General features: G+C 34.9%; 1 protein-coding gene across 2 annotated transcripts in view; it reads left to right on the top strand.

Moving 5' to 3' along the window:
* LOC117096270 (highly divergent homeobox) overlaps positions 1–21556 on the top strand; it is a 34135-nt gene extending 12579 nt beyond the window's left edge. Inside the window, exons 2-3 of one of the 2 annotated variants that reach the window (XM_033233486.1) lie at positions 14633–14779; positions 20460–21556. In XM_033233486.1, coding sequence (XP_033089377.1) covers positions 14633–14779; positions 20460–21533 — 1221 coding nt within the window. In that variant the 3' untranslated portion in view covers positions 21534–21556. The remainder of the gene's footprint in view (positions 1–14632; positions 14780–20459) is intronic. The other variant, XM_033233496.1, reaches the window with a different exon arrangement.
* The last annotated feature ends 5311 nt before the right edge of the window (positions 21557–26867 follow it).

Genomic DNA, 26867 nt, shown 5'->3' on the forward strand with positions numbered 1-26867 from the left:
ATTTGAACACTTACTATGTCAAAGGCATGTTTTGGAAGCTGGTTAATAAAAAAGATGAAAGTTTGCTTCCTGTAATACAGAAGCTTACAGTATGTGAGGCAAAGAGAAGGAACTCTCTCCCTCTGCCATACTCTTAGGTCTGCCTGATTGGTTAAGGCAGAGCAAAGCAGATTATCGTGCATTGTATAGACAGTTGAGGATAAAACTCTTTCTCTGTAACATCAGCAGAGGTGAACTTGGCCCACTGGTTTCCCTTTGTCTATCATGGGTACACAAAAATTGACATATTGACCTGGGAGTGGAATACCAAAGTTTGTTTGATCCAAGAGTCCCCAATCTCTACAACAACTCTTTCCTTCTTCTAACGGAAGTCCCACTTGCTCTGTGTTGTTAAGAATAATTAATATCTCATCTAATGTTTTTATTTGCCTTATTTACTAAGTATTAAGCAAAATATGGCAGTTGTTTTGTTTACTAAATAATTAGTGCCATAAATTGTACTTCACAGCAACCATATATCCACATGGTCAGGGGGCTTGATTTTAATCCAACTTTCTATTCCACTACTGCTCAGTTCATAATATGTGAAATAAAATAGCCATTTTAACTACTATAGATTATCACTAGAGTAAAAGGGCACAGTAGTAATCCTTCATATATATCACTCATCCAGCAAATTCAAGAAAATAAGTGTCACAAAATCTACAAGGTACGGTCCAAATGATAGAGTCATGAGTGAACCTCTTAGGCCTGTCCAGAAAATTCTGGTCTTCTACCAGACTAGAAAAAACAAACTAATGAAAAACAACAAAACCCGGCAAATTAGGGGTGAGAGGGAATTGCTAAAGAGAAGCCCAAGGACAGCATGACAAACGATGACAGACAAGGAGAGTAAAAGAGAAACTATAAAAAGGATATGCAGGAGTTTAATGTATTTTAATGAAGAGACAGACACCGTATCACAATTATTAGAACACAATTCATTAAATTATGTTTATAATGATGATCCAGTCTTATAATAAAACGACTTTATTTCTCTACTCTCTGTTTAAAAACTGAAGAGAGTGAATATGGTAGTTCAGAAATATTTTCATCTAAGATGAAAACTTATGAAAAGTAAAGTTTTATTGCTCAAAAGGGTATACACTTTAGCTTTCCAGAATGACTGATTTCCCAAAATATCTTAGAAGTGAAAGTATAGTGGCAACTGGGGAATCTTCATATGTCTTCATACCAAATTATGCAGAACAACTAGGGACTATACAATTAAAGATTAAGAATTTATTTTTATGGCCAAGAAAATTTAAATGCCAAGAAAAAATGCCTAGAAATATATTATTGCTATTGTCTTTTATTTACTTCAAAACATTTCTAATATTTAATTTATTCAAAAATGTAGTTATTTGTATTTTCATATATAAAAGCTTCTGAGGAAAACTGGTTGTGTGTGTGTGTATATGTGTGTGTGTATGTGTGTTTTAGATTTTAAACCAGTAATATCAACCCAAAAGTATTGCTCTTCAGCAATAAATACAGCTTTAATTTTAAAATATAGCTTTAATTTGACTTAAAGTTCCTTAAAGTTTAGTTTGATGTAAATTTTAAAAATGCAGTGCTAGACTTCCAATTCTGACCAAGATGAAGTAAGCCCACTATAACCTTCTCTCCTGATTATTACAGCTACAATCACTGGACAAAATTTTAAAAGAAACTCCCTCAGAACTCCTAAAAGTAAACAAAAGCAGGCAGATTGAGGATGGCAGTCAGAATTTGAAGTGACCATATATGGGTGAGTTTCCCAGTCTTCCTCCATTTCTCTTAAGACTTTGACCCAAGGCTGGATCCATCTCATGGAACTATGGAGTGGTACATTGCAGGCTAAAACTGCAATAACAGCCGGCAATCCCAACAGTGTAAGAGTAAATCCTGAGTCAGTTTCAGTCTCTGTCTCTCACTTCCACTTTTCTGTCAATGGTGGCTCCAGTTGCAGAGCTATGCTGCAGTGACAATAGAACAACTAAAATAAACTCTAACGGAAACCCTATATTTCTGGCTAGAGGACCAGGAAAAGTGACCCTTGCAGGCTGTACAATGAGTGGAGAATCATGGAGAGGAAAGAGTTGAGGAAGGGGATCCTTTAACACTGGGCATCAACCTGTAGAAAGCTTAAGCTCATCCTTGAGTTGCTCATGAGTGGGACAGATTCAAAATAGTTAGCAAAGGCTTTGGAAATAGAATTGACATTGAAACCACCACCGAAATGGTACTAGTGTGAGGACAGACCCAAAATAACACAGCAAAGGATTTCAAAACTGAAATGACTTGCTGACAGAAGTTAAAAAAAAAAAAAAAAAGGATTTGCAGTTGAATCTGACATAGTTGATTGCCTGCTAACTGTATTCTGCCAAATCAATATTCTCAAGAGGATGCCAACAAATAATATTCAGAATACCCAAAATAGAGTTTAAACATACTCAACAGGAGTTGACAACACCTCTAATGACCCAGATATTGGAATTGTATCAAACGGTGTTAAAACAGCTACTATAACTATGCTCCCTTAGATGAAAATAAACATCTTGAAAAAGAGTAAGCTGTGAGAAGTTCTCAGCAGAACTAGAGCCTAAAAATAATACTAAATGGAAATTATAGAGTTGAAAATTCATTATCTGAAATTTTTTAAAGGCACCCTCTGTGCTCAGTAGCAGAATGGTGAAGACAGTGGAAACAGTGAACATTAAGATAAATCAACACAAATTATTTAATCTGATGAACAGAGAGGAAAAAAATATGTAGAAACGTGAACAGAACCTCAAGTCCTATGGGATGATGTAAAAATAGTATTCATTTCACCAAAATCCCAGAAGGACAGGAGAGAGATTGTTGTAGAAAAAAATATTTGAAGAAATAATGGCTGAAAACTTCCCAAATTTTACAAAAGATGAAAATTTACAGATTCAAGATCAAGGAGCTTGGAATAATATAAAATCAAATAAAATTATGCCTAGGCACTTTGTAATCCAACTGCTGAAAGCCAGAGGTAACAAAAAATATTGAAAATAGCCATAGAAAAACAGCATATACATAGGAAAACAAGGATATGAATGACTGAATTTTTCTCATGAAAAATCATGGAGATGTAAAACAGTGGAAAAGCATCTTTAAATGAAAAAAAAAAAAAAGTCAACCCAGATTCCTATAGTCCATGAAAATATGTATCAGAAATGATGACATAAAGACATTCTCAGATTTAAAAATCCTAAGAAAAATTTTCACAAACAGATCTATTCTTAAAAATGTTAAAGTAAGTTCTTCAGGTTGAATGGAAATGATAGCAGGAGAAAATTTGAGTTTCAGGAGCAAAAAAAGGACCAAATTAAATGGTAAATTCTGGGTAAATATTGTTCTATTTTTGTGTTCTTAAGTTCCTTGAAATATGTATGACAGTTAAAAGTAAAGACGATAACATTGTCTATCAGGGTTTCTAATACATAGAGATGTACTTTGTATGATGACTAAAACACAAAGAGGGTAGGGAAAAGGGACCTAGATAGTTGTCATTGAGGTTGTAAAATATTAACTGTGTAAAAAGAAAAAATGGAAATATACATTGTAATCCTTAAAACAATCACTTAATATATGCAAAAAAATTAGCAAAAAAAAAAAAAAAATTAAAACAGAATACCAAAAAGTATTCAGAGAATCCAAAAGAAGTTGGAAAAAGAGATCAATGTCAGAGGGACAAACAGAAAACAACAAATAAAATGGTATACCTATATCCTACCTTATCAGTAATTACATTAAATGTAGCAGTATAAAGAACCTAATTAAAAGACATTGTCATATTGGATTAAATAACCAAACTATATGTTTTATAAAAGAAATACATTTTATATATAAAGACATAGGGTAAAATACAATATAGAAAGTGATATACTATGGTACAGCAATCAAAACAAAGCTGGAGTATATATATTGGTGTCTGGCAAAGTAGAATGCAGAGCAAGGACTAGTACCAGGAATAAAGAGAAGCATTACATAACTAAAGAATAAAGGGTCAATTTGCCAAAAAGATGTAACAATACTACATGTATATGTGCCTAACAACAGATCTTCAAAATACATAAAGCAATACGTTGGCGGGCTGGTGGCTAACACCAGTAATCCTAGCACTTTGGGAGGCCAAGGAGGGCAGATCACTTGAGGCCAGGAGCTCAAGACCAGCTTGGCCAACATGGTGAAACCCTGTCTCTACTAAAAATACGAAAATTAGCTAGGTGTGTTGATGCATGCCTATAATCCCAGCTACTCAGGAGGCATGAGAATTGCTTGAACCCAGGAAATGGAAGTTGCAGAGAGCCAAGTTTATGCCACTGCACTCCAGCCTGCGTGATGGAGTGAGACTATGTTTCAAACAAACAAACAAACAAACACTTAAAGCAAAAACTTCCAGAACTGAAAATAAAAATAGACAAATCCACAGTTATAGATGGAGATTACACCATTTCTCTTTTAGTAATTGATAGAAAAAGTTGTGAGGAAGTCAGTAAGGATGTGGAAAACCTGGAAAATACTATCAAACAACATGACCTAATTGACGTTTTTAGAAATGACCACCCAACAGCAGAATATACATTCCTTTCAAGTGTTCATGGAACAGTCACCAAGAGAAATCATTTTCTGAGACATAAAACACAATTTAAAAAAATTTTAAAGAATTGACATGATAAAAAGTATGTTCTCTAATCATAATGAAATTACACTAAAAATTAATAACAGAAAGATACCTGGAAATGCCCTAAATATTTTAATTAAACAATAAACAAGAGAAATTGGAAAATATTTTGAACTGAATGATAATTAAAATATACTTTATCAAAATTTTTAGAATGTAACCAAAGCAATACTTAGAAGTAAATTTAACATTAATTGCTTGTATTTAGAAAAGAAGAAAGGTCTCAGATAAACAGTATAAGCTTCCATCTCAAGCAACTAGGAAAATAAACGTAAATTAAATCCAAACAAAGCCAAATGAAGAGACTAGTAAATATAAGATCAGATCAGCTTCACTGATCATCAGAGAAATACAAATAAAATTGCAGTGAGATACCATTTCACGCCAGTCAAAATGGCTATTTTTAAAAATTCAAAAAGTAACAGATATTGGTGAGAATGTGGAGAAGATGAGACACTTACATGCTATTGGTAGGAATGCAAGTAAATTAGTTCAACCTCTGATATAGTTTGGCTGTGTCCCCATGAAAATCTCATCTTGAATTACAGTTCCCATAATCCCCATGTGTTGTGGGAGGGATCCTGTGGGAGGTAATTGAATCATGGGGTGGTGTCCCCCATGCTATTTTCATGATAGTGAGCAAACTCTCACAAGATCTGATGGTCTTCTAAGGAACTTCCCTTTCACGTGGTTCTCATTCTTTTCTTTCTTGCCATCATGTGAAGAAGGACATATTTGCTTCCCCTTCTGTCATGACTGTAAGTTTTGAGGCCTCCCCAGTCATGTGGAATTACGAGTCACTTAAAACTCTTTCATTAATAAATTACCCAGTCTCAAGCAATTCTTTATAGCAGCGTGAGAACAGACTAATACAGTAAATTGGTACTGCAAGTGGGGCACTGCTATAAGGATACCCAAAAATGTGGAAGCAACTTTAGAACTGAGTAACAAGCAGAGGTTGGAACAGTTTGCATGGCTCGAAGAAGACGAGAAAATGTGAGAAAATTTGTAACTTCCTAGAGACTTGGAGGGCTCAGAAGACAGAAAGATGTAGGGAAGTTTGGAACTTCCTAGAGACTTGTCAAATGGCTTTGACCAAAATGCTGATAGTGATATGGACAATGAAGTCCAGGCTGAGGTGGTCTCAGATGAAGATGAGAAACTTGTTGGAAACGGGGGTAAAGGTCGCTCTTGCTATACAAAAAGACTGGTGGTATTTTACCCCTTACCTAAAGATCTGTGAAACTTTGAACTTGAGAGAGATGATTTAGGGTATACGCTGCAAGACATTTCTAAGTGACAAAGCGTTCAAGAGGAAGCAGAGCATAAAAGTTTGGAAAATGTACAGCCTGATGATGCAGTGAAAAAGAAAATTACATTTTCTGGTGAGAAATTCAAGCCAGCTGCAGACATTGGCATAAGTAATGAGGAGCCAAATGCTAATCACCAAGACAATGGAGAAAACGTCTCCAGGACATTTCAGAGGTCTTCACGGCAGCCCACCCATCAGAGGTGCAGGGGCCTACAAAGAAAAAATGGTTTCATGGGTCAGACCCTGGGCCTTGCTACTTTGTGCAGTCTGGACTTGGTGCTCTGCATTCCAGCCATGGCTAAAAAGCCAACATACAGCTCAGGCCATTGCTTCAGGGGGTGCAAAGCCACCTAAACCTTGGTGACTTACACATGTTGTTGGTCCTGCAGGTGCACGTAAGTCAAGAATTGAGGTTTGGGAACCTCCACCTAGATTTCAGAGGATGTATGAAAATGCCTGGATGTCACTGCAGACATTTGCTTCATGGGTGGAGCCCTCATGGAGAACCTCTGCTAGGGCAATGTGGAAGGGACATGTGGGGTTGGAGCCCCCACACAGAGAGTAGAGCTGTGGGAAGAGGACCACTGTCCTCGACAAAAGAATGGCCGATTAACCGACACTTTGCACCATGAGCCAGGAAAAGACATGTACACTTAGCACCAGTCTGTGAAATCAGCTGGGATAGGGGCTGTATCCTGCAAAGCCACAAGATTGGAGCTGCCCAAGCCCCTTGAAGCCCATCCCTTGCATCAGCATAAACTGAATTTGGGACATGGAGTCAAAGGAGATCATTTTGGAACTTTAAGTTTTAATGACTACCCTGTTGTATTTTGAACTTGCATGGGGCCTATAGCCCATTTATTTTGGCCAATTTCTCCCATTTAGAATGGTGTATTTACCCAATGCCTGTACTCCCACTATATCTAGGAAGTAACTAACTTGCTTTTGATGTTACAAGCTCATAGGTGGAAGTGACTTGCCTTGTCTCAGATGAGACTTTTGACTTGGACTTTTGGGTTAATGCTGGAATGAGTTAAGACTTTGGGGGATTTTTGGAAGGGTATGATTGTGTTTTGAAATGTGAGGACATGAGATTTGGGAGGGACCAGAGATGGAATGATATGGTTTGGCTGTGTCCCCACCAAAATCCCAACTTGAAATATACCTCCCAGAATTCCCACATGTTGTGGAAGGGACCAATGGGAGACAATGACTCATGGTGGTAGTTTCTCCCATGCTATTCTTATGATAATGAGTAAGTTCTCATGAGATGTTATGGTTTTATAAGGGGCTTCCAATTTTCTTGGCTATCATTATTCTCTTTCCTGCCACCATGTGAAGATGAACATGTTTACTTTCCCTTCTGCCATGATTGTAAGTTTCCTGAAGCCTCCCCAGCCATGCAGAACTATTAGTCAATTAAACCTCTTTCCTCTTTAAGTTACCCAGTCTTGAAAAGTTCTTTATAGCAGTATGAGAATGGACTAATACAACCCCTGTGAAAAGCAGTATGGAGATTTCTCAAAAAACTAAAACTAGAACTATTATTTGACCCAGTAATATCACCACTGGGTATCTACCCAAAGAAAAAAAAATTGTTTTATCTAAAAGATATCTTGACTCATATATATATTTCAGCTCTATTTATAATAACAAAGACATGGAATCAATCTAAGTATCTATCAACAGTGGATTAGACAACGAAGATGTGGTACATATACAACAGGAAATACTCCATAGCCATAAATAAGAATGAAATCATATTCTTTGCAACAACATGGATGCAACAACATATTCTTTGCAACAACATGGATGGGATAATGGAGGCCATTATCCCAAGTGAATTAACACGAAAACAGAAAGTCAAATAACACATGTTTTCATTAATAAGTGGAAGCTAAACAATAGGTACATGTGGACATAAAGATGGAAACAATAGACAATGATTACTCCAAAAGTGGGGAGGGAGGGAGGCAGTCAAGATTTGGAAAACTACCTATTGGGTACTATGTTCACTATATGGGTGATGGGTTCACTAGAAGTGCAAACCCCAGCATCATCCAATATACCCAAGTCAGAACCTTCATATATACCTCCTGAATCTAAAAGTAAAAAGATAAATAAAAATAAAAGGTTGAGATTAAATTTAGTGGTCACTGAAATTTAAGAATTAAGAAAAAAATTGTACAAGCACTTAAAAAGGTGAGAAAAGTCACCTGTAGAGAGGGAAAACAGATGCCAATTTGTTAATAAAATGACAGAAGGCAGAAAACGAGGGTTGCAGAGTGTTGTAGGAAAATAAATATGTCCGGTAAATAGAATAGTGGACAAAATCAAACCAAATAACCTCTCAGTGATGTGGAATCTGTGACATCAAAAGACTAACAATGAGCAATGGATCCACCATATCTCCTGTGATAAATATTGTGTCCCTTGTACATTGTATCTGGCACATTGAAGGCACTCAATAAATACTTGTTGAACAAAAAATAGAGGGTAGAAATCAGTGAAAATGAAGACAGAAAAACAATAGACAAAACTAATGAAACTAAAAGCTAGTTCTTTTAAATGACCAATAACAGCGATCTTTTAAAAGATCAGTAAATAAATGCTAAATAAAGAAGAACAATTTACCAATACCAAGAAGAAAAAAGGTACATCACCCCGGACCCCACAGACAGTAAAACAATAATAATAAACAATAAACTATTAATAAACAACTTTATACCTTTGAATTCAACAACTTAGATGAAATGGAGCAATTCCTTGAAAGACACAAAGTATCAAAACTCACTCGATAATAAATAGATTATATGAATAATATTGAAATGTAATTTGTACTTCAAAACATTCCCACAAAGAAAACTCCATGTTCAGATGGTTCGCTAGTGATTCTAAGAAAGATTTAAATAAAATTATTAGCAATTCCATGTGATTTCTTCTAGAATACATAACGAAGTAAATACTTACTACCTTATTACCCTGGTACTAAAACCAAGTACAGTGCAAGAAAAGAAAACCACATACAAATATCCCTCACAAAAATAGACTAAAACATTCTTAACCAAATATTTAAAAATGTAATCAAATTATATATAAACATAATAATACATCACTACCAAGTGAGGTTTCCTCCAGGAAGAGAAGGCTGGTTAACATTTGAAAATCAATCAGCATAATTTACCATTTCAAAAGATTAAGGAATAAAAACTATACAATCATTCAATAGATGCAAGAAAAAACATTTAATAAAATTCAATATCCATTAGTGGTAACAATAATAATAGTAATAATAAAAATTCAGTTTAATAAACATAAAAGGAAACTTCTTTACCCTGGTGAGAGGCATGTATGAAAAACCTGTAGAGAACATCATACTTAATGGAGAAAGATTTAACGCTTTCCCTCCAAACTTGAGAATAAGGCAAGAATGTCTGCACTCGTAGCTCTTATTAAAACATCATGCTTTATGTCCTAGCCAGTTCATTTAGGCCAAGATAGAAAATGAAAGGAATGCATATCAGAAAAAAAGAAATAAACTTGTCCCTGTTTGTGGACATGATTGTGTAGAAAGTACCAAACAATCAACTGAATCCCCTGGAAGTAGTAAGTTAGTTTAGCAAAGTTGCAGAATACAACTTCAATATACCAAAATCAATTGTACGTTAATAAAGTAGCACTGAACAATTGGAAATGTTAAAAAAAAAAAAACAATTTACAGTAATACCTACTCCCCCCCAAAAAAACAGAAAATATTTAGGTGTTTATTTAACAGAGTATGTGCTGGATCTGTTTTCTGAAAACTATAAATCTCTAGTAAAAGAAATCAAACAAGATATAAATAATTAGCAAAAGATAAGCCACAGGTGGAGAAACATTGGAAATCATATTTCTGATGAAGGGTTTGTATCCAGAATATATAATGAACCCTCAATAATCAATAATAAGTAAACAAACAACACAATTAAAAATTATGGGAAATATTTGAGTAAAACACTTCCACAAAGAATTGATGGATAAGTATACAAAAAGATGTTCAACAACATTTGTTACTAGAGAAATGCAAATTAAAACCACAACAATAATATTCAATTACACACCTGGGTAATGGCTAATTTTTAAAAAAATGACTGTAATAAATGTTGATGAGGAAGTGAAAGAAATTAATCTTTCACTGAATGTTTTTCAGTGCATTTGAGAATACAAATTTGTACAGCCGATTTTGAAAACAGGTTAACAACTTATGAAGTTAAGCATACACTTACCTTACCATCCAGAAATTTCATTCCTAGGTATTTACTCAAGAGAAATGAAAACTTACTTGCACACAGAAACCTGTGTACAAATGTTCTTAACAAATTTATTCATAACAGCCAAGAACTCAAAACAGATTCAGTGTCCTTCAGTGGATGAATTAACTGTGATACATTAATATGATGAAGTACGACTTTAAAAGAAAAAGGGACAAACTACTGATGACACACAGCAACACATATTTATCTCAAATGCTCTATGCTAAATAAAAGAAGCTGGCTGAAAAGTCTACATGTTGATTCCATTTATATGGTAGTCTACAGAAGTCAAAATTATAGAAACAGTGGTTGCCAGGAGCTGGGGTGGCTGGAGGGCTTGCTAATGAAGCAGCATAGGGAAACTTTTGGGAGTGAAAAAACTATTCTGTGTCTTGATTTTGGTGATGGTTTGATGACTATATACATCTCTCTTAACTCATAAAGCTGTACATGAAAAAGAGTGAATTTTACTCTATGTAAGTTTAGAAGTGAATAATAAGAATGGATAAAAAGTACAATATTAATATAGACATGTTGACCAAAATAAGATATTCAATGTGTTATGTTTAACTTGGCTCAACACTTTGTAAACAAAAACATCAATGGCTTATCCAAAATGCACATTTTTAATATTGGAAAGAATGTGTTATATTTGAATTGATGATGATTTGGTGATGATTTATGGACTTGTCCTATTTTTATTTATTTGCTTATTTATTTAGAGACAGGGTTTTGTTCTGTCACCCAGGCTGGAGTGCAGTGATGCAATCATAGCTCACTGTAACCTCAAACTCCTGGGTTCAAGAGACCCTACCACCTGAACCTCCTGAGTAGCTAGGTCTACTGGCACGTGCCACCATGCTGCATTAATTAAAATTAAAAAAATAAAAATTGTAGAGGTGGGGGTCTCACCATGCTGCCCAGGCTGGTTTCAAACTCCTGGTCTCAAAAGATCCTCCTGCCTCAGCCTCCAAATGTGTCATCCTATTTAGAATATCTTGTTTTCTAGTAATGAATAATTATAAGTAACATTTTTAGTACTTTTCAAATGTTTTAATTAGCGGGGACATTAGTAAGGCATTGAGCTGGTTTTAAGTATGGCATCGAATCTGTAAGAACAGTGTTACATCATATAGGAATTTATCTCAAATGTTTCCATGTGAAATTATAGCTTTAGCTATCTGAAATACCTAAGGAAACAGTCATTCTTAGAAGCTGTATGTTTCAGGTACTTCCAAAGCAACAAATCTAAAAAATTATACTCATTGTTCAGCTTGTTTAAATAGAACATGCTAAGCATGATTTAATATTTTCTCAATGTCTTAGAATCTTCATCAAAATACTGAATCTTAACCTGAGTAGAACCTGAAAAATTCCATATCTGATATGATATGTAAACTTAAGAGCCTAGTTACACTAAAAATATAGGTATATTACAACTATAACATGCTTTACAACTTAAGACAAACGAGTTCATATATCATAAAGTATTTATAGCAACCAGAGTGATAGACAAGATGACTTGTACAATCCAGCATTTTACAGACTTGGTAATGGGTATTCATGGAAATTAAATGATTTACCAATTATCAGCAATGAAGCTGAGCATAAAACCAAGGTTGTCTTATTCCTATGGGTGGGCATGTGCTGAATGGGTAGCACAATATAGAATATTGGGGGGTAAAACTAAATGAACTGTTACTTTAGCACTCAATTCCTTAATTCAGTCACCAACCCCACCACAACCCAACAGACTTCAATTTCCAGGGAGCCGATGCTTTGTCATTTTATCTTCCACATAAATAAAAACTCAACTTTAAAAGATATTATTTTTAAAACTCTGTTTATTTTTATTATTTTGTTGCAAATGATTAAGAAACTTGGCTGTGCAGTCATTCAATATCTTGCCACTTCAGAGGCCAAGATAACTAGGGTGGATGAAGGTAATGATAAATTATCTTGCTCAAATGGGGTCATCTAGTTGTTGTAAAGAATTAACTTCCTATAATATAGATCTTTTGAGCAAAGTGGCCTTGCTGCTGTTGTTTCTGAATTTAAAGGGAAAACTAAAAGGTCCCTGCATTGTCTATTGTCAGAGTTGCAGTATCCAGAAATCTGTTTAGTACTCAGTCATCTTTATTTGTCTATTGGTAGCAATGGGGAAGGACCTGGTGGGTTTTGTAGGTTGATATCACACTTAGATAAATGTAAGAGTTGCAGCCAGCTAATGGGAAAACATGGGGCAGATTTTATCATACTTGTTGATCACTTACATCTTGTACTTTAGACTTTTTGCAGTAGATACAGCCCTGCAGAGCAGGATCAGAGTTCTGATTGTACATTAATGATTTGAAGTTCACCATTGTCCTCAGAACCCATTTCAAAGTACCTTGCTTCTAAATCCATACCAGCTTCTAATACCAGAAATATTTCAGGTATTTGACCTCTGTCTTCTGACTCTTCTCCTGACTGCAGCTGAATCATTTAGGAAAAGAAACCCCAAATTGCTCTGAAATCTGGCAGCCATGATAGTTAAAAAAAAAAAAAATGCTTTAATGGATATTGCTCCTGCTCACTTGTATATGCATCCTTGAAAATTTCGTTCGGTTTAGGCTTACACATTAGTGCATTGAATGAGATCCCCTTCAGAAAGTCAGTAGAAGTCTTTGCTTCTGACGTTTCAGAGAGAAACTTTACTCTCATGTTTCCTGGTGCTTGCCTACATCTGATTTTCTCTCATCAGATCTCTTAACATTAGATAGGAGATAAGTAAGATAGATGCTTGTGTGGGCAAGAAAGAAAGTCAGGTGTACCGACTGCACTGGATGACTGGGTGACTGCTTACTTTCCTTATTAGAGAGCTTTATTGTTCAAAGCATTCAGAGAAAGATGTTATTTCCATGTCAATGTACTTGGTTATTTCCATACACAGTATGCTAGAAAAATTTCTGTATAGTTTGGCTTGAAGAGCTTTGTTGTTGCTCTTTTCTTTTTTCTTTTCTTTTCTTTCTTTTTTCTTTTCTTCGTCTCCCTTTCCTTCCTGCCTGCCTGCCTGCCTTCCTTCCTTCCTTCCTTCCTTCCTTCCTTCCTTCCTTCTTTCCTTCCTTCCTTCCTTCCTTCCTTTCTTTTCTTTCATCTTTTTTCTTTTTTGAGACTGTTTCTGTCACCCAGGCTGGAGTACAGTGGTGTGATTTCAGCTCACTGCAACCTCCACATCCGGGGCTCAAGCAATCCTCCTACTTCAGCCTCTCAAGTAGCTGGGACCACAGGCTCACACCACCATGCCCAACTAATGTTGCTGTTTTCTTAATTTTGAGGAGACACTTTTCTTGGAAAAGATGTGGTATTTTTCTGTCAACTTTTGGGATTAACAAGTTTAGTGTGACAGCTTTTAACAAGAACCCAAAATTGACTTAATCTAATCACAAGGATTCTTTATTAAATGCACTACTAGAATTTATCATTTTTAAAGAAGAGTTTGACCTGACTTTTATTCTTTAAATTCACAGAGTTGTATACCTTTAATATTAAACATTTTATCTATTGGCAGGAAAGATAAAACATTTTTCTAACTTATCTTGTCAAATTGTGATGATGTCAATTTAATTAAAAGGTACATAGTTTTGACATGGTTATTTTTAGTAAAATGTACATAATTTAAAATTTTTATGTATATTCTATGTTTATTAAAATAATTATTTTGGTTAGTATTCCCTAAAGCACAGAAATGTTCACAGTCACTAAACCTTCTTTTTTATATTTAAGCTCTAAAGAGAGGTTTTGCTTTAATATATAAGAAGAATCCCTTTATCCAAGAGGAAAAATAAAAGCACCCTTTTGTTCCAGAGCAGAGCTTCTGGCTATAAGATATATGCCAGATGCCTTGTTTGACAAAGAACAGTGAGTGTCCCTGTTGATAATTGATCACGTATGGCTACCACCATCTCTGACTTTACTAGCCATAAATATTTATTTCAGTGAAATTACCTTTTTTTCTCCATGTATTAACACTAACCAGATAAAGACTTTCCTCTTTTTTGTTTTGTGTTTTTTTTTCTTTAAAGTTGGTACATTATCTGAACAAATTCAATAAGTGTTTGCACTATGCATATTTTTAATTGAGAAGCTGTCTCCCTTTAGCACACAAATTATTGCCCACTACTGGAGATTAATTCACTTGCAGAAGTCTTACAGCTTGGAAGCACTGAAACTGTATAAAAAAACATAGGAGTACAAATTCTACACATACGAAATTTTTATTCCAATTTTCAGAGTATCTTCTTTTATTTTTAGATGAATCTACGTTCTGTATTTACTGTAGAACAACAAAGGATTTTACAGCGTTATTATGAAAATGGAATGACAAATCAAAGTAAAAATTGCTTTCAGCTCATATTACAGTGTGCACAGGAGACTAAGCTGGACTTCAGTGTAGTCAGGGTAAGTATTGAGGTCTTACACTCAAATTTAAAGCTTCTTATTACAAGTGATATTTGCTTAATATGAGAAAAATACTCAGGGTATGAAGTCACTAATTTTATAAATGGCTTCACTTCCCTGGGATAACAATACTGTTTTAAAAATAAATAGGACTAATCTTTCAGTTTGTATTTGCTTCTATAAATACCTTGAAAACACAGAAACCCTTGCAGTGTAAATATCTTTTTAAAATATTAACTTTTTAAACTAATACATACATTTAAGATTCATTGTTGATCTTATGCTCTTTAAACCCCAATTAATGTAGATGTAATCCCCAAAAATGATATCAGTAAAACAGGCATTTATCAAGAGAATACTCTAGGTGACTTATTTTTCATTGTATTTGAATTTTTCATCAGGCATTTTGTCTGCTTTATAAATACTTTCTAAGTAAAATGCATGCATTTTGATGGGTAGGCAAGTAAGGACAAGGAATCCTAAGGGAATAAATTTTTCTTTATCACAATCATAGTTATTCAGCTGTAAAAGTCAGAGCTGCTACATTCTTGAAAGGTAATGAGAAGGTGATTGAGAGGAGGCAAGAGATAAATCTAACAGAACTGGTCACGGATTTTATTGAATGCATAGGAACTTTTATGTCTGTTTGAAAATGTTACAAATCCTCTTGGTGTGAAACCTTAGTGATTGAAAGATTAGCAACTTTCTCCTACTTGGCATTCATTAGGCTAATTTAGGAAAGAGAAAGGATGTCTGTTCTTAAGTTTATTTTGCTTTCGATGTACCTTCAAAGACCCTAAAGATAAATATATCTTAATAATTATTCAGAATATGTGTTTCTTAAAGACTACAATATTTATTCGCCTTCAAATAGGGAATTATGCCACCAATTCTAAACAAAAATATCCAGGATATCTGTTTCTTTTTTTTCTTTTTTTTTTGAAACGGAGTTTCGCTCTTGTCGCCCAGGCTGGAGTGCAGTGGAGCGATCTCAGCTCTCTGCAGCCTACACCTCCTGGGTTCAAGTGATTCTCCTGCCTCAGCCTCCCGAGTAGCTGAAATTACAGGTGCCCGCTGCCACGCCTGGCTAATTCTTTGTAGTTTTAGTAAAGACGGGGTTTCGCCATGTTGGACAGGTTGGTCTTGAACTCCTGACCTCAGATGAACCGCCTGCCTCGGCTTCCCAAAGTGCTGGGATCACAGGGTGAGCCACCGCGCCTGGTCCAGGATATCTGTTTCTTATTTTCTGAGACCAGTCATCATACTCAGATTTGTTTAAGAACCGGAAATATCTCCTATTAACAGCTCTAAATGGCTTATTTGAAATATCTTTACTAAGCCACAGAGCAAAATGTCTAACTGTATTAGAAAATATAACATAAAAATGTATTATATTTTAAGTTGATGAGATTGCAGTTAACAAGTGCTACTTTCTTTATCCTGCAGCAATTTCCTCTGCTTTTTTTTTCTTTTATCTTGTCATTACCTTAAAGTGAAAACTCTTGCCAGGCAGCTGCATTGTGAAAATCTTTCATATTGTGAAATCTTTCATATTTCCAATGTGTTATTGCAATCTTCCCCTCATAACTTACTTTATTGTGATTGAATATTGAGAGTGTTGAAATACAGAGATTTATATTTATGCTCAAAATGGTGTGAAAATATAAAACAAACAATGGGAATGAAATATATAATTTCTTAGAATCTAGATTATCAGTAAAATGTTAACATGTTACAAAAAAGTGTAAAAAAATGGATTCATTCCCTCCATTCCAATATAAATTTTACAGAAATTCAATCTTCCTAATCTAAATCCCAACACAATTTTGATGGCTTTTCCAGTTAAAGGGCAAAAGGAATTTTTTTGTAGACTCATCACTCTACACCCCACCCCCTTCCCCAGATACTTTGCTAGGGTTATATGTTCTACTTGAAAGAGATCTTTATTATTATTAATAAAGTATTCATTGCATTTTTCTTTTAAAATATCCTTAAGTCCCACTGTATTAAGAACTTGATCTCAATGTAAAGAAAACTTAAAAAGTTAAAACATCAAGCAAAAATAAATATACTGGGGTAAAAAAACAAGAAAACAAAGAAAGAGATATAAAAAAAAGGGAAAGAAGTTTAGAGACAGTGAATTTCAAAGAGAGAACTGAAACATAAATTTATGGACACTAAAGATTAATGACCGAATGACTTTTCTTTCTTTTTTTTCCTGTGTAATATCACTTTATTAGTTCCTAAACCCAAATTCTCATCATATCAATTTTGTCTGACACATCTTTTAAGACGTAACATAAATGAGAATCATTTACATCTTATAAGCTTTGGTATATTTTGATAATAATTGATAACTGAACAAATTTTAGTAAAATTTAATTCAGCTTTTGGGAAACCTCAGGCAATGTATTTTCTTTATTTTCGTTTTAAAAGGAAATATTTCTTATATACCTTCCTATTTATACACTTTCCTACTTTTTTCAACTGAGAATGTGGAAAATAATTGAACCCTTACTTTTTGACTCAGGGTTTTCACTATGGAAATTAATTATTATACTGTGTCACAAAATAATAATACTCACAACTTGGTAAGGCATATGGAGTTATTTTTTTCCTTAAATTAAAGGACGCCAGACTGCTATTTAGTGATTTCTCACATTGCTTCTGTTTTGTGTTCCTTTTCTTTTCCCTTTAGTGAGCAACGTTTAGTGAACAATTTTAGTGTTGGTACTCTCGGGGTGCCCGTCAACAGCAACATCTATCACTAATATCCCTTCTATTTTGCAATTTCTAATTTGTTGTTGACAGTTGGTTTTAAGGTTAGGTGTTGTAGTGAAGTACATGGATCTCGTGACATCTATGTTGGTTGTGTTCTGGACAAGGGAGGTTGCTAGGTTTCTAAATAGCTATTTCTTATGTATATGGATATTATTCTACTGCATTTTACTTTTTGACGGGTACATTATATAAATATCTATTAAGCTACATAAGAAACTGTATATAATATTCATATGTATGTATAAACTATACAACTTTATAAGTAAGCCATAAATTTGCAATGCACTAAAATCACTCTTAAACTTCCTGAGTTAAGGTAGACATTGCGTGAAGAGAACACAGTAGGTTATGTTGTGTGCGTGTGTTTTTCTTTTTTTAAGTGGCCCAGAGCTGCCCTCCAGATGTCATAGTTCTTGAATTCAAATTTTATAATTTTACTGTGCTTTCCCATTAAATTTTTTAATGTAATGCTTTTATATTTTTGTAAAGATTATGTACAAATACGTTATGCTTCTCACAGATTATTTTTACTTAAAAAGCCATAATGTGGCAACTTATTTTGAATATTTGTAAAATTCAACTTTTAACATTTTAGTTTTAAATATTTCTCTAGTATGCAATTTAAAACCTTTTAGTTTTTCTCCCCTGTCTCCTGTGACATTTATATTTGTACATCTTTCTGCTTATCATTCGCACTCCTGCTGTTTCATGAAAGTCAGAGTGAGTTTAAAATTCCCACTGCCTCATGTGAAGTAAAGTGGAACACTACTTTACTTTGTGGAACATTTTATTTATGGGAGAAACAATAATTATAAAAATAAAATGGCCAATAGAGATGACTATTTTCAGGAGTTTCTAACCACTACATGTAGGGTAGTGGAAGGCTTAATGTGCTTTCAGGCAAGGTAGAATTGACGGAATCTTTGCTCTCTCACTTGCCCCTAGAATATCCTTCCATAAGTTATTTATTATTTCTGAACCTCAGTTTCTTCATTTGCACAATTAGAAAAATAACACCTACCAAAGGAGGTTTTTTATACATATGTATATATATAACACTCTATATAGATAGATCTATTATAGATCCTTTATTATAGATCCTTTATAGATTATTATAGATTCTTTATACTTTAGTTTTTTTATTTTATTTTTTTCTTTTACCTGTATGTACACCTTGGTTCCAAGGCAAATGAAAATCAATCTATCTATCTATCTATCTATCTATATCTATCTATCTATCTATAGAGAGATCACATAATGGGGATTCAATACATATTAGCTTTTATTTACAGTATTACAGCAACACTAATGTTGTATATAATTTTAAATTGTATAAGATGTACAGTAAACATTGAAAATTTGACAGTTTATGTGATCTTCAAAAACACATCCATATAAAAGTTAAACAAATATACTCTGACCATGTTTGTTCAAGGCTAGTTCATTTCATGTTTTCATTTATTCATTTCTTTTAATCCTTTTTTAGGAAAATTTTTGGTGGAGACTGAGTCCCACTATATTGCCCAGGCTGGTCTCAAAATGTTGGCCTCAAGAGATCCTCCTGCCTTGGCTTCCCAAAGTGCTGGGGTTACAGGCATGGGCCACTGGCCTGGCCTGTTTAATTCTTAATAGATTAATGTGCTTTGGTGTTTATAATATGGTATGCATTTTGGAATCATTATAAAGTTTAATAATCACATTATAGAATATATTTCTTATTGTATAATTTTAGATCCGTGACTCAGAAAAATAATGCTAAGGTAATTATAATAAATTACTTACATTAAAATATGTATTTTGTAATTAAATCCTAAACGTCAACCACTAGTATTTTTATTAATAATCTTATTCTGTTTAGAAAATATCTCTTTATTGTACGAAATTTCGTAAGTAGAGAAAAATGTAAAGAAGACAATAACTACCATAAATTAATGACAAACTGAAAACAAAATTTGCAACTTATAACAAATAATTATTACTATCTTTAGTAGAAAATTACTCTTACAAATCAATTTAAAAAGGTAAACAGCTCAATATAAAAATAGGTAAAGGTAATGGATAGGGAATTCTATGAAAGTAATATTGTAACCATAGAAATTCATATCAAAGCAGCAATTATACACTTTTTATTTACTCCTGGACTAGTAAAGACTATAAAAAGATAATGTAAACTCTTGGTGAGGGTGTGAGGAAACCAGAACTCTTACATTGGAGGGCACTTTGAAAATGTTAGAGCCTAGCAATTTTTCTTTTAGTATTACATTCTAATGGAGCAGCAGTACAAAGTTGCATCTACAATGAGGTATATGGCAATATGATTTATAATAAAGAATATTTCAAAAACTATAAATATCTGATAGTATGAAATTAAGCAAGTTATGATATATTTATAAAATGGAAGTTGATGAGCCTAAAGATTGCAATTGTGTATTTGTTTAACAATACTATGAGCATTTCTTAATGCCATTAAATAGCCTACCTTTAGTATGTTCTTAACTTTTCAGTATTATAAATAAATATATGATGAACATCATTGCATATAAACTTTATCTACATTTGTAGGTTATTTTTAGGATAAATTACCATAAATATATTTACTATGTCAAAGTGTATAAAACATTTTTAAGTTTCTTGATACATATTAGTTGGATGTGTTATGAGGAGAGAAACAATAATACACTCTGTTCTCATATTTGAAGGTATTTATTAAGTATGAGTCCCTGATCATCTTTGTCTTTATACTTTAGTTAGCTTTTCTGTTATTTTATCTTTTTCTTTTACCTTTATGTACACCTTGGTTCCAAGACAAATGAAAATATAATGCATCATGTAAAATTTGTTTTTTCTTAGTTTGTTTTAAATATTTTTTTTTTTATAATACCATGTTTTATCCTTCCAGACGTGGGTTGGCAATAAGAGAAGAAAGATGAGTAGTAAGAACTCTGAATCTGGAACAGCAACAACAGGAACCTCTTTGTCAGCTCCAGACATTACAGTCAGAAATGTGGTTAATATTACTCGACCCTCAAGCCAGCAGTCTTCTTGGACATCTGCCAATAATGATGTCATTGTGACTGGTATATACAGTCCAGCCAGTTCATCAAGTAGGCAAGGAACAAACAAACATACAGACACACAAATTACAGAAGCACATAAAATCCCTATGCAGAAAACAGCCACTAAAAATGATACTGAGTTTCAGTTGCACATTCCTGTTCAAAGACAAGTAGCACACTGTAAAAATGCTTCCCTACTCCTAGGTGAAAAAACAATTATTTTGTCAAGACAGACAAGTGTGCTAAATGCTGGAAACTCAGTATTCAATCACACAAAGAAAAACTATGGAAACTCTTCAGTACAAGCTTCTGAAATGACAGTACCTCAAAAATCTTCTGTGTGCCACCGACCTTGTAAAATTGAACCAGTTGGGATTCAAAGGTCATATAAGCCTGAACACACAGGTCCAGCATTACATAACTTATGTGGGCAAAAGCCAACTATTAGAGACCCTTACTGTAGAACACAAAACTTGGAAATCCGTGAAGTGTTTTCATTGGCAGTTAGCGATTATCCCCAGAGAATTCTGGGAGGAAATGCCCCACAGAAGCCTAGCTCAGCAGAAGGAAATTGTTTGTCCATTGCAATGGAGACTGGAGATGCTGAGGATGAATATGCCAGAGAGGAAGAGCTGGCATCGATGAGAGCACAGATACCAAGCTATTCGAGATTTTATGAAAGTGGCAGTTCCCTTCGAGCTGAGAACCAAAGTACAACCTTGCCTGGACCAGGAAGAAATATGCCAAATTCACAAATGGTGAATATTAGAGATATGTCAGACAGTGTACTGTATCAAAACAGAAACTACCATTTGACACCACGGACCTCATTACATACAGCATCTAGTACAATGTACAGTAATACAAATCCATTACGGAGTAATTTTTCTCCTCATTTTGCATCATCAACCAATTGAGATTATCACAAAACCAAAACAATTACCAGGTAATGTGTAAATTTATTTTATAAAGGTTTTAAAAACTGTGTTTGTATACAGCTAGATTTGGGACCTGGATCACTTAACTCATATATTGAAGTAATGTGAGATTTTTACTTCAAAGTGGTGGTTTGGGGATAACTCCTTGAAGAATCTTGTGCTCTGTTTCTCATGTTTTTAAATGATGAGGTCTTTTTTTCAGGAATGTAGTCATTTTTATGATATGACAGTTTTTGCCTGACATTTAAAATGATTTTGTTCAGGAATGGGAGCTTAATGGGTAGTATGGAACTTCCCACTGCTAAAATAGGGTTAAATTGGTTAGGCTCATGCTCTTGAAAATAGATTATTCCTATAATGGTTTTCAGTTGCATTTTGGGGAGCTGTCACTAGATGAGTGGTGGCTTCCCTGGTACATACCCAGGCAAGTCAATCATTTCTTTAGGTGCTGATGGCTGAGAAGTCAGAGGCTATGGTAACTCAGCCAACTGCTTTTTATAAATGTAAATGCTTTATTAAAACATTAAGTGAGACAGTAGTCAAATAGTCATTTAAAATGTTTATAGGGAAAAGACATATTCAGAGTAAGAATTATTGCAATTTTAGACCTATGTGCAAAATAGTTGTTATTTATTTACTGTTTCATATATTCAATTGTTCAGGTATGCTTCAAATAATCGCATTAACAGTGATGTATAAGCCTACCTCAGACATCTCTTAACCTATAGATAATTCCCTCTGAAAAATCTGCTTTAGAGAATTTGAATAGCAGAGCTTGAATGGTTGTCATTTTTCCTTACTACTGGCTAGAACTTCTTCTCTGTCCTTTCCTTTTTTTTTTTTTTTTTAGACGGAGTCTCACTCTGTTACCCAGGCTGGAGTGCAGTGATGTGATCTTGGCTCACTGCAACCCCTGCTCCCCGGTTCAAGCAATTCTCCTGCCTCAACCTCCCAAGTAGCTGGGACTACAGGCGTGTGCCACCACGCCCAGCTAATTTTTGTATTTTTTTTTATTATTATAATTTAAGTTCTAGGGTACATGTGCATAACATGCAGGTTTGCTACATATGTATACTTGTGCCATGTTGGTGTGCTGCACCCATCAACTCATCAGCACCCATCAATTCATTATTTATATCATGTATAACTCCCAATGCAATCCCTCCCTCCTCCCTCCTCCCCATGATGGGCCCCAGTGTGTGATGTTCCCCTTCCCGAGTCCAAGTGATCTCATTGTTCAATTCCCACCTATGAGTGAGAACATGCGGTGTTTGGTTTTCAGTTCTTGTGACAGTTTGCTAAGAATGATGGTTTCCAGCTGCATCCATGTCCCTACAAAGGACCAAACTCATCCTTTTTATGGCTGCATATATCCATGGTGTATATGTGCCACATTTTCTTAATCCAGTCTGTCACAGATGGACATTTGGGTTGATTCCAAGCCTTGCTATGTGAATAGTGCCGCAATAAACATATGTGTGCATGTGTCTTTGTAGTAGAATAATTTATAATCCTTTGGGTATATACCCAGTAGTGGGATGGCTGGGTCATATGGTACATCTAGTTCTAGATCCTTGAGGAATTGCCATACTGTTTTCCATAATGGTTGAACTAGTTTACAATCCCACCAACAGTGTAAAAGTTTCCTATTTCTCCACATCCTCTCCAGCACCTGTTGTTTCCTGAATTTTTAATGATTGCCATTCTAACTGGTGTGAGATGGTATCTCATTGTGGTTTTGATTTGCATTTCTCTGACGGCGAGTGATGGCGAGCATTTTTTCATGTGTCTGTTGGCTGTATGAATGTCTTCTTTTGAGAAATGTCTGTTCATATCCTTTGCCCACTTTTTGATGAGGTTGTTTGTTTTTTTCTTGTATATTTGTTTGAGTTCTTTGTAGATTCTGAATATTAGCCCTTTGTCAGATGAGTAGATTGCAAAAATTTTCTCCCATTCTGTAGATTGCCTGTTCACTCTGATGGTAGTTTCTTTTGCTGTGCAGAAGCTCTTTAGTTTAATTAGATCCCATTTATCAATTTTGGTTTTTGCTGCTGTTGCTTTTGGTGTTTTAGACATGAAGTCCATGCCCATGCCTATGTCCTGAGTGGTACTACCTAGATTTTCTTCTAGGGTTTTTATGGTATTAGGTCTAACATTTAAGTCTCTAATCCATCTTGAATTAATCCTCGTATAAGGAGTAAGGAAAGGATCCAGTTTCAGCTTTCTACTTATGGCTAGCCCATTTTCCCAGCACCATTTATTAAAGGGAATCCTTTCCCATTTCTTGTTTCTCTCAGGTTTGTCAAAGATCAGATGGTTGTAGATGTGTGGTATTATTTGTGAGGACTCTGTTCTGTTCCATTGGTCTATATCTCTGTTTTGGTACCAGTACCTTGCTGTTTTGGTTACTGTAGCCTTGTAGTAAGTTTGAAGTCAGGTAGCGTGACGCCTCCAGCTTTGTCCTTTTGACTTAGGATTGTCTTGGCAATGCAGCTCTTTTTTGTTCCATATGAACTTTAAAGCCGTTTTTTCCAATTCTGTGAAGAAAGTCATTGGTAGCTTGATGGGGATGGCATTGAATCTATAAATCACCTTGGGCAGTATGGCCATTTTCACGATATTGATTCTTCCTACCTATCAGCATGGTATGTTCTTCCATTTGTTTGTGTCCTCTTTGATTTCACTGAGCAGTGGTTTGTAGTTCTCCTTGAAGAGGTCCTTTACATCCCTTGTAAGTTGATGCCTAGGTATTTTATTCTATTTGAAGCAATGAGAATGGAAGTTCATTCATGATTTGGCTCTCTTTTTGTCTGTACTGGTGTATAAGAATGCTTGTGATTTTTACACATTAATTTTGTATCCTGAGACTTTGCTGAAGTTGCTTATCAGCTTAAGGAGATTTTGGGCTGAGACAATGGGGTTTTCTAAATATACAATCATGTCATCTGCAAACAGGGACAATTTGACTTCTTTCCTAACTGAATACCCTTGATTTCTTTATCTTGCCTGATTGCCCTAGCCAGAACTTCCAAGACTATGTTGAATAGGAGTGGTGAGAGAGGGCATCCCTGTCTTGTGCCAGTTTTCAAAGGGAATTTTTCCAGTTTTTGCCCATTCAGTATGATATTAGCTGTGGGTTTGTCATAAATAGCTCTTATTATTTTGAGGTACGTTCCATCAATACCTAATTTCTTGAGTGTTTTTAGGATGAAGGGCTGTTGAATTTTGTCAAAAGCTTTTCCTGCATCTATTGAGAGAATCATGTGGTTCTTGTCTTTGGTTCTGTTTATATGCTGGATTATGTTTATTGATTTGCGAATGTTGAACCAGCCTTGCATCCCAGGGATGAAGCCCACATGATCATGGTGGATAAGCTTTTTGATGTGCTGCTGAATCCGGTTTGCCAGTATTTTATTGAGGATTTTTGCATCGATGTTCATCAGGGATATTGGTCTAAAATTCTCTTTTTTTCTTGTGTCTCTGCCAGACTTTGGTATCAAGATGATGTTGGCCTCATAAAATGAGTTTGGGAGGATTCCCTCTTTTTCTATTGATTGAAATAGTTTCAGAAGAAATGGTACCAGCTCCTCCTTTTACCTCTGGTAGAATTCAGCTGTGAATCCATCTGGTCCTGGACTTTTTTTGGTTGGTAGGCTATTAATTATTGCCTCAATTTCAGAGCCTGCTATTGGTCTATTCAGGGATTCAACTTCTTCCTGGTTTAGTCATGGGAGAGTGTAAGTGTCCAGAATTATCCATTTCTTCTAGATGTTCTAGTTGATTTGCATAGAGGTTTTATAGTATTCTCTGATGGTAGTCTGTATGTCTGTGGGGTCGGTGGTGATATCCCCTTAATCATTTTTTTTGTGTCTATTTGATTCCTCTCTCTTTTCTTCTTTTTAGTCTTGCTCGCGGTCTGTCAATTTTGTTGATCTTTTCAAAAACAACTCCTGGATTCATTGATTCATTGGAGGGATTTTTGTGTCTCTATCTCCTTCAGTTCTGCTCTGATCTTAGTTATTTCTTGCCTTGTGCTAGCTTTTGAATGTGTTTGCTCTTGCCTCTCTAGTTCTTTTAATTGTGATGTTAGAGTGTCAATTTTAGATCTTTCCTGCTTTCTCTTGTCGCATTTAGTGCTATAAATTTCCCTCTACACACTGCTTTAAATGTGTCCCAGAGATTCTGGTATGTTGTATCTTTGTTATCATTGGTTTCAAAGAACATCTTTATTTCTGCCTTCATTTCGTTATGTACCCAGTAGTCATTCAGGAGGTGATTGTTCAGTTTCCATGTAGTTGAGCGGTTTTGATTGAGTTTCTTAGTCCTGATTTCTAGTTGATTGCACTGTGGTCTGAGAGACAGTTTGTTATAATTCTGTTCTTTTATATTGCTGAGGAGTGCTTTACTTCCAATCATGTGGTCAATTTTGGAATAAGTGCGATGTGGTGCTGAGAAGAATGTATATTCTGTTCATTTGGGGGGAGAGTTCTATAGATGTCTATTAGGTCACTTGGTGCAGAGATGAGTTCAATTTTGATATCCTTGTTAACTTTCTGTCTCGTTGATCTGTCTAATGTGGAGTGGAGTGTTGAAGTCTCCCATGATTATTGTGTGGGAATCTAAGTCTCTTTGTAAGTCTCTAAGGACTTCTTTATGAATCTGGGTGCTCCTGTATTGGGTGCATATATATTTAGGATAGTTAGCTCTTCCTGTTGAATTGATCCCTTTACCATTATGTAATGGCCTTCTTTCTCTTTTGATCTTTGATGGTTTAAAGTCTGTTTTCTCAGAGACTAGGATTGCAACCCCTGCTTTTTTTTGTTCTCCATTGCTTGTAGATCTTCCTCCATCCCTTTAGTTTGAGCCTATGTATGTCTCTGCATGTGAGATGGGTCTCCTGAATACAGCAGCTGATGGGTCTTGACTCTTTATCCAGTTTGCCAGTCTGTGTCTTTTATTGGAGCATTTAGTCCATTTACATTTAAGGTTAATATTGTATGTGTGAGCTTGATCCTGCCATTATAATATTAACTGGGTATTTGCTCGTTAGTTGATGTAGTTTCTTCCTAACCTCGATGGTCTTTACATTTTGCCATGTTTTTGCAATGGCTGGTACCGGTTGTTCCTTTCCATGTTAATGCTTCCTTCAGGGTCTCTTGTAAGACAGGCCTGGTGGTGACAAAATCTCTAAGCATTTGCTTCTCTGTAAAGGATTTTATTTCTCCTTCACTGATGAAACTAGTTTGGCTGGATATGAAATTCTCGGTTGAAAATTCTTTCTTAAGAACATTGAATATTGGCCCCCACTCTCTT

The sequence above is a fragment of the Trachypithecus francoisi genome, unplaced genomic scaffold (genome assembly GCF_009764315.1).
Source record: "Trachypithecus francoisi isolate TF-2019V2 unplaced genomic scaffold, Tfra_2.0 Contig01451, whole genome shotgun sequence".
Lineage (NCBI taxonomy): Eukaryota > Metazoa > Chordata > Mammalia > Primates > Cercopithecidae > Trachypithecus > Trachypithecus francoisi.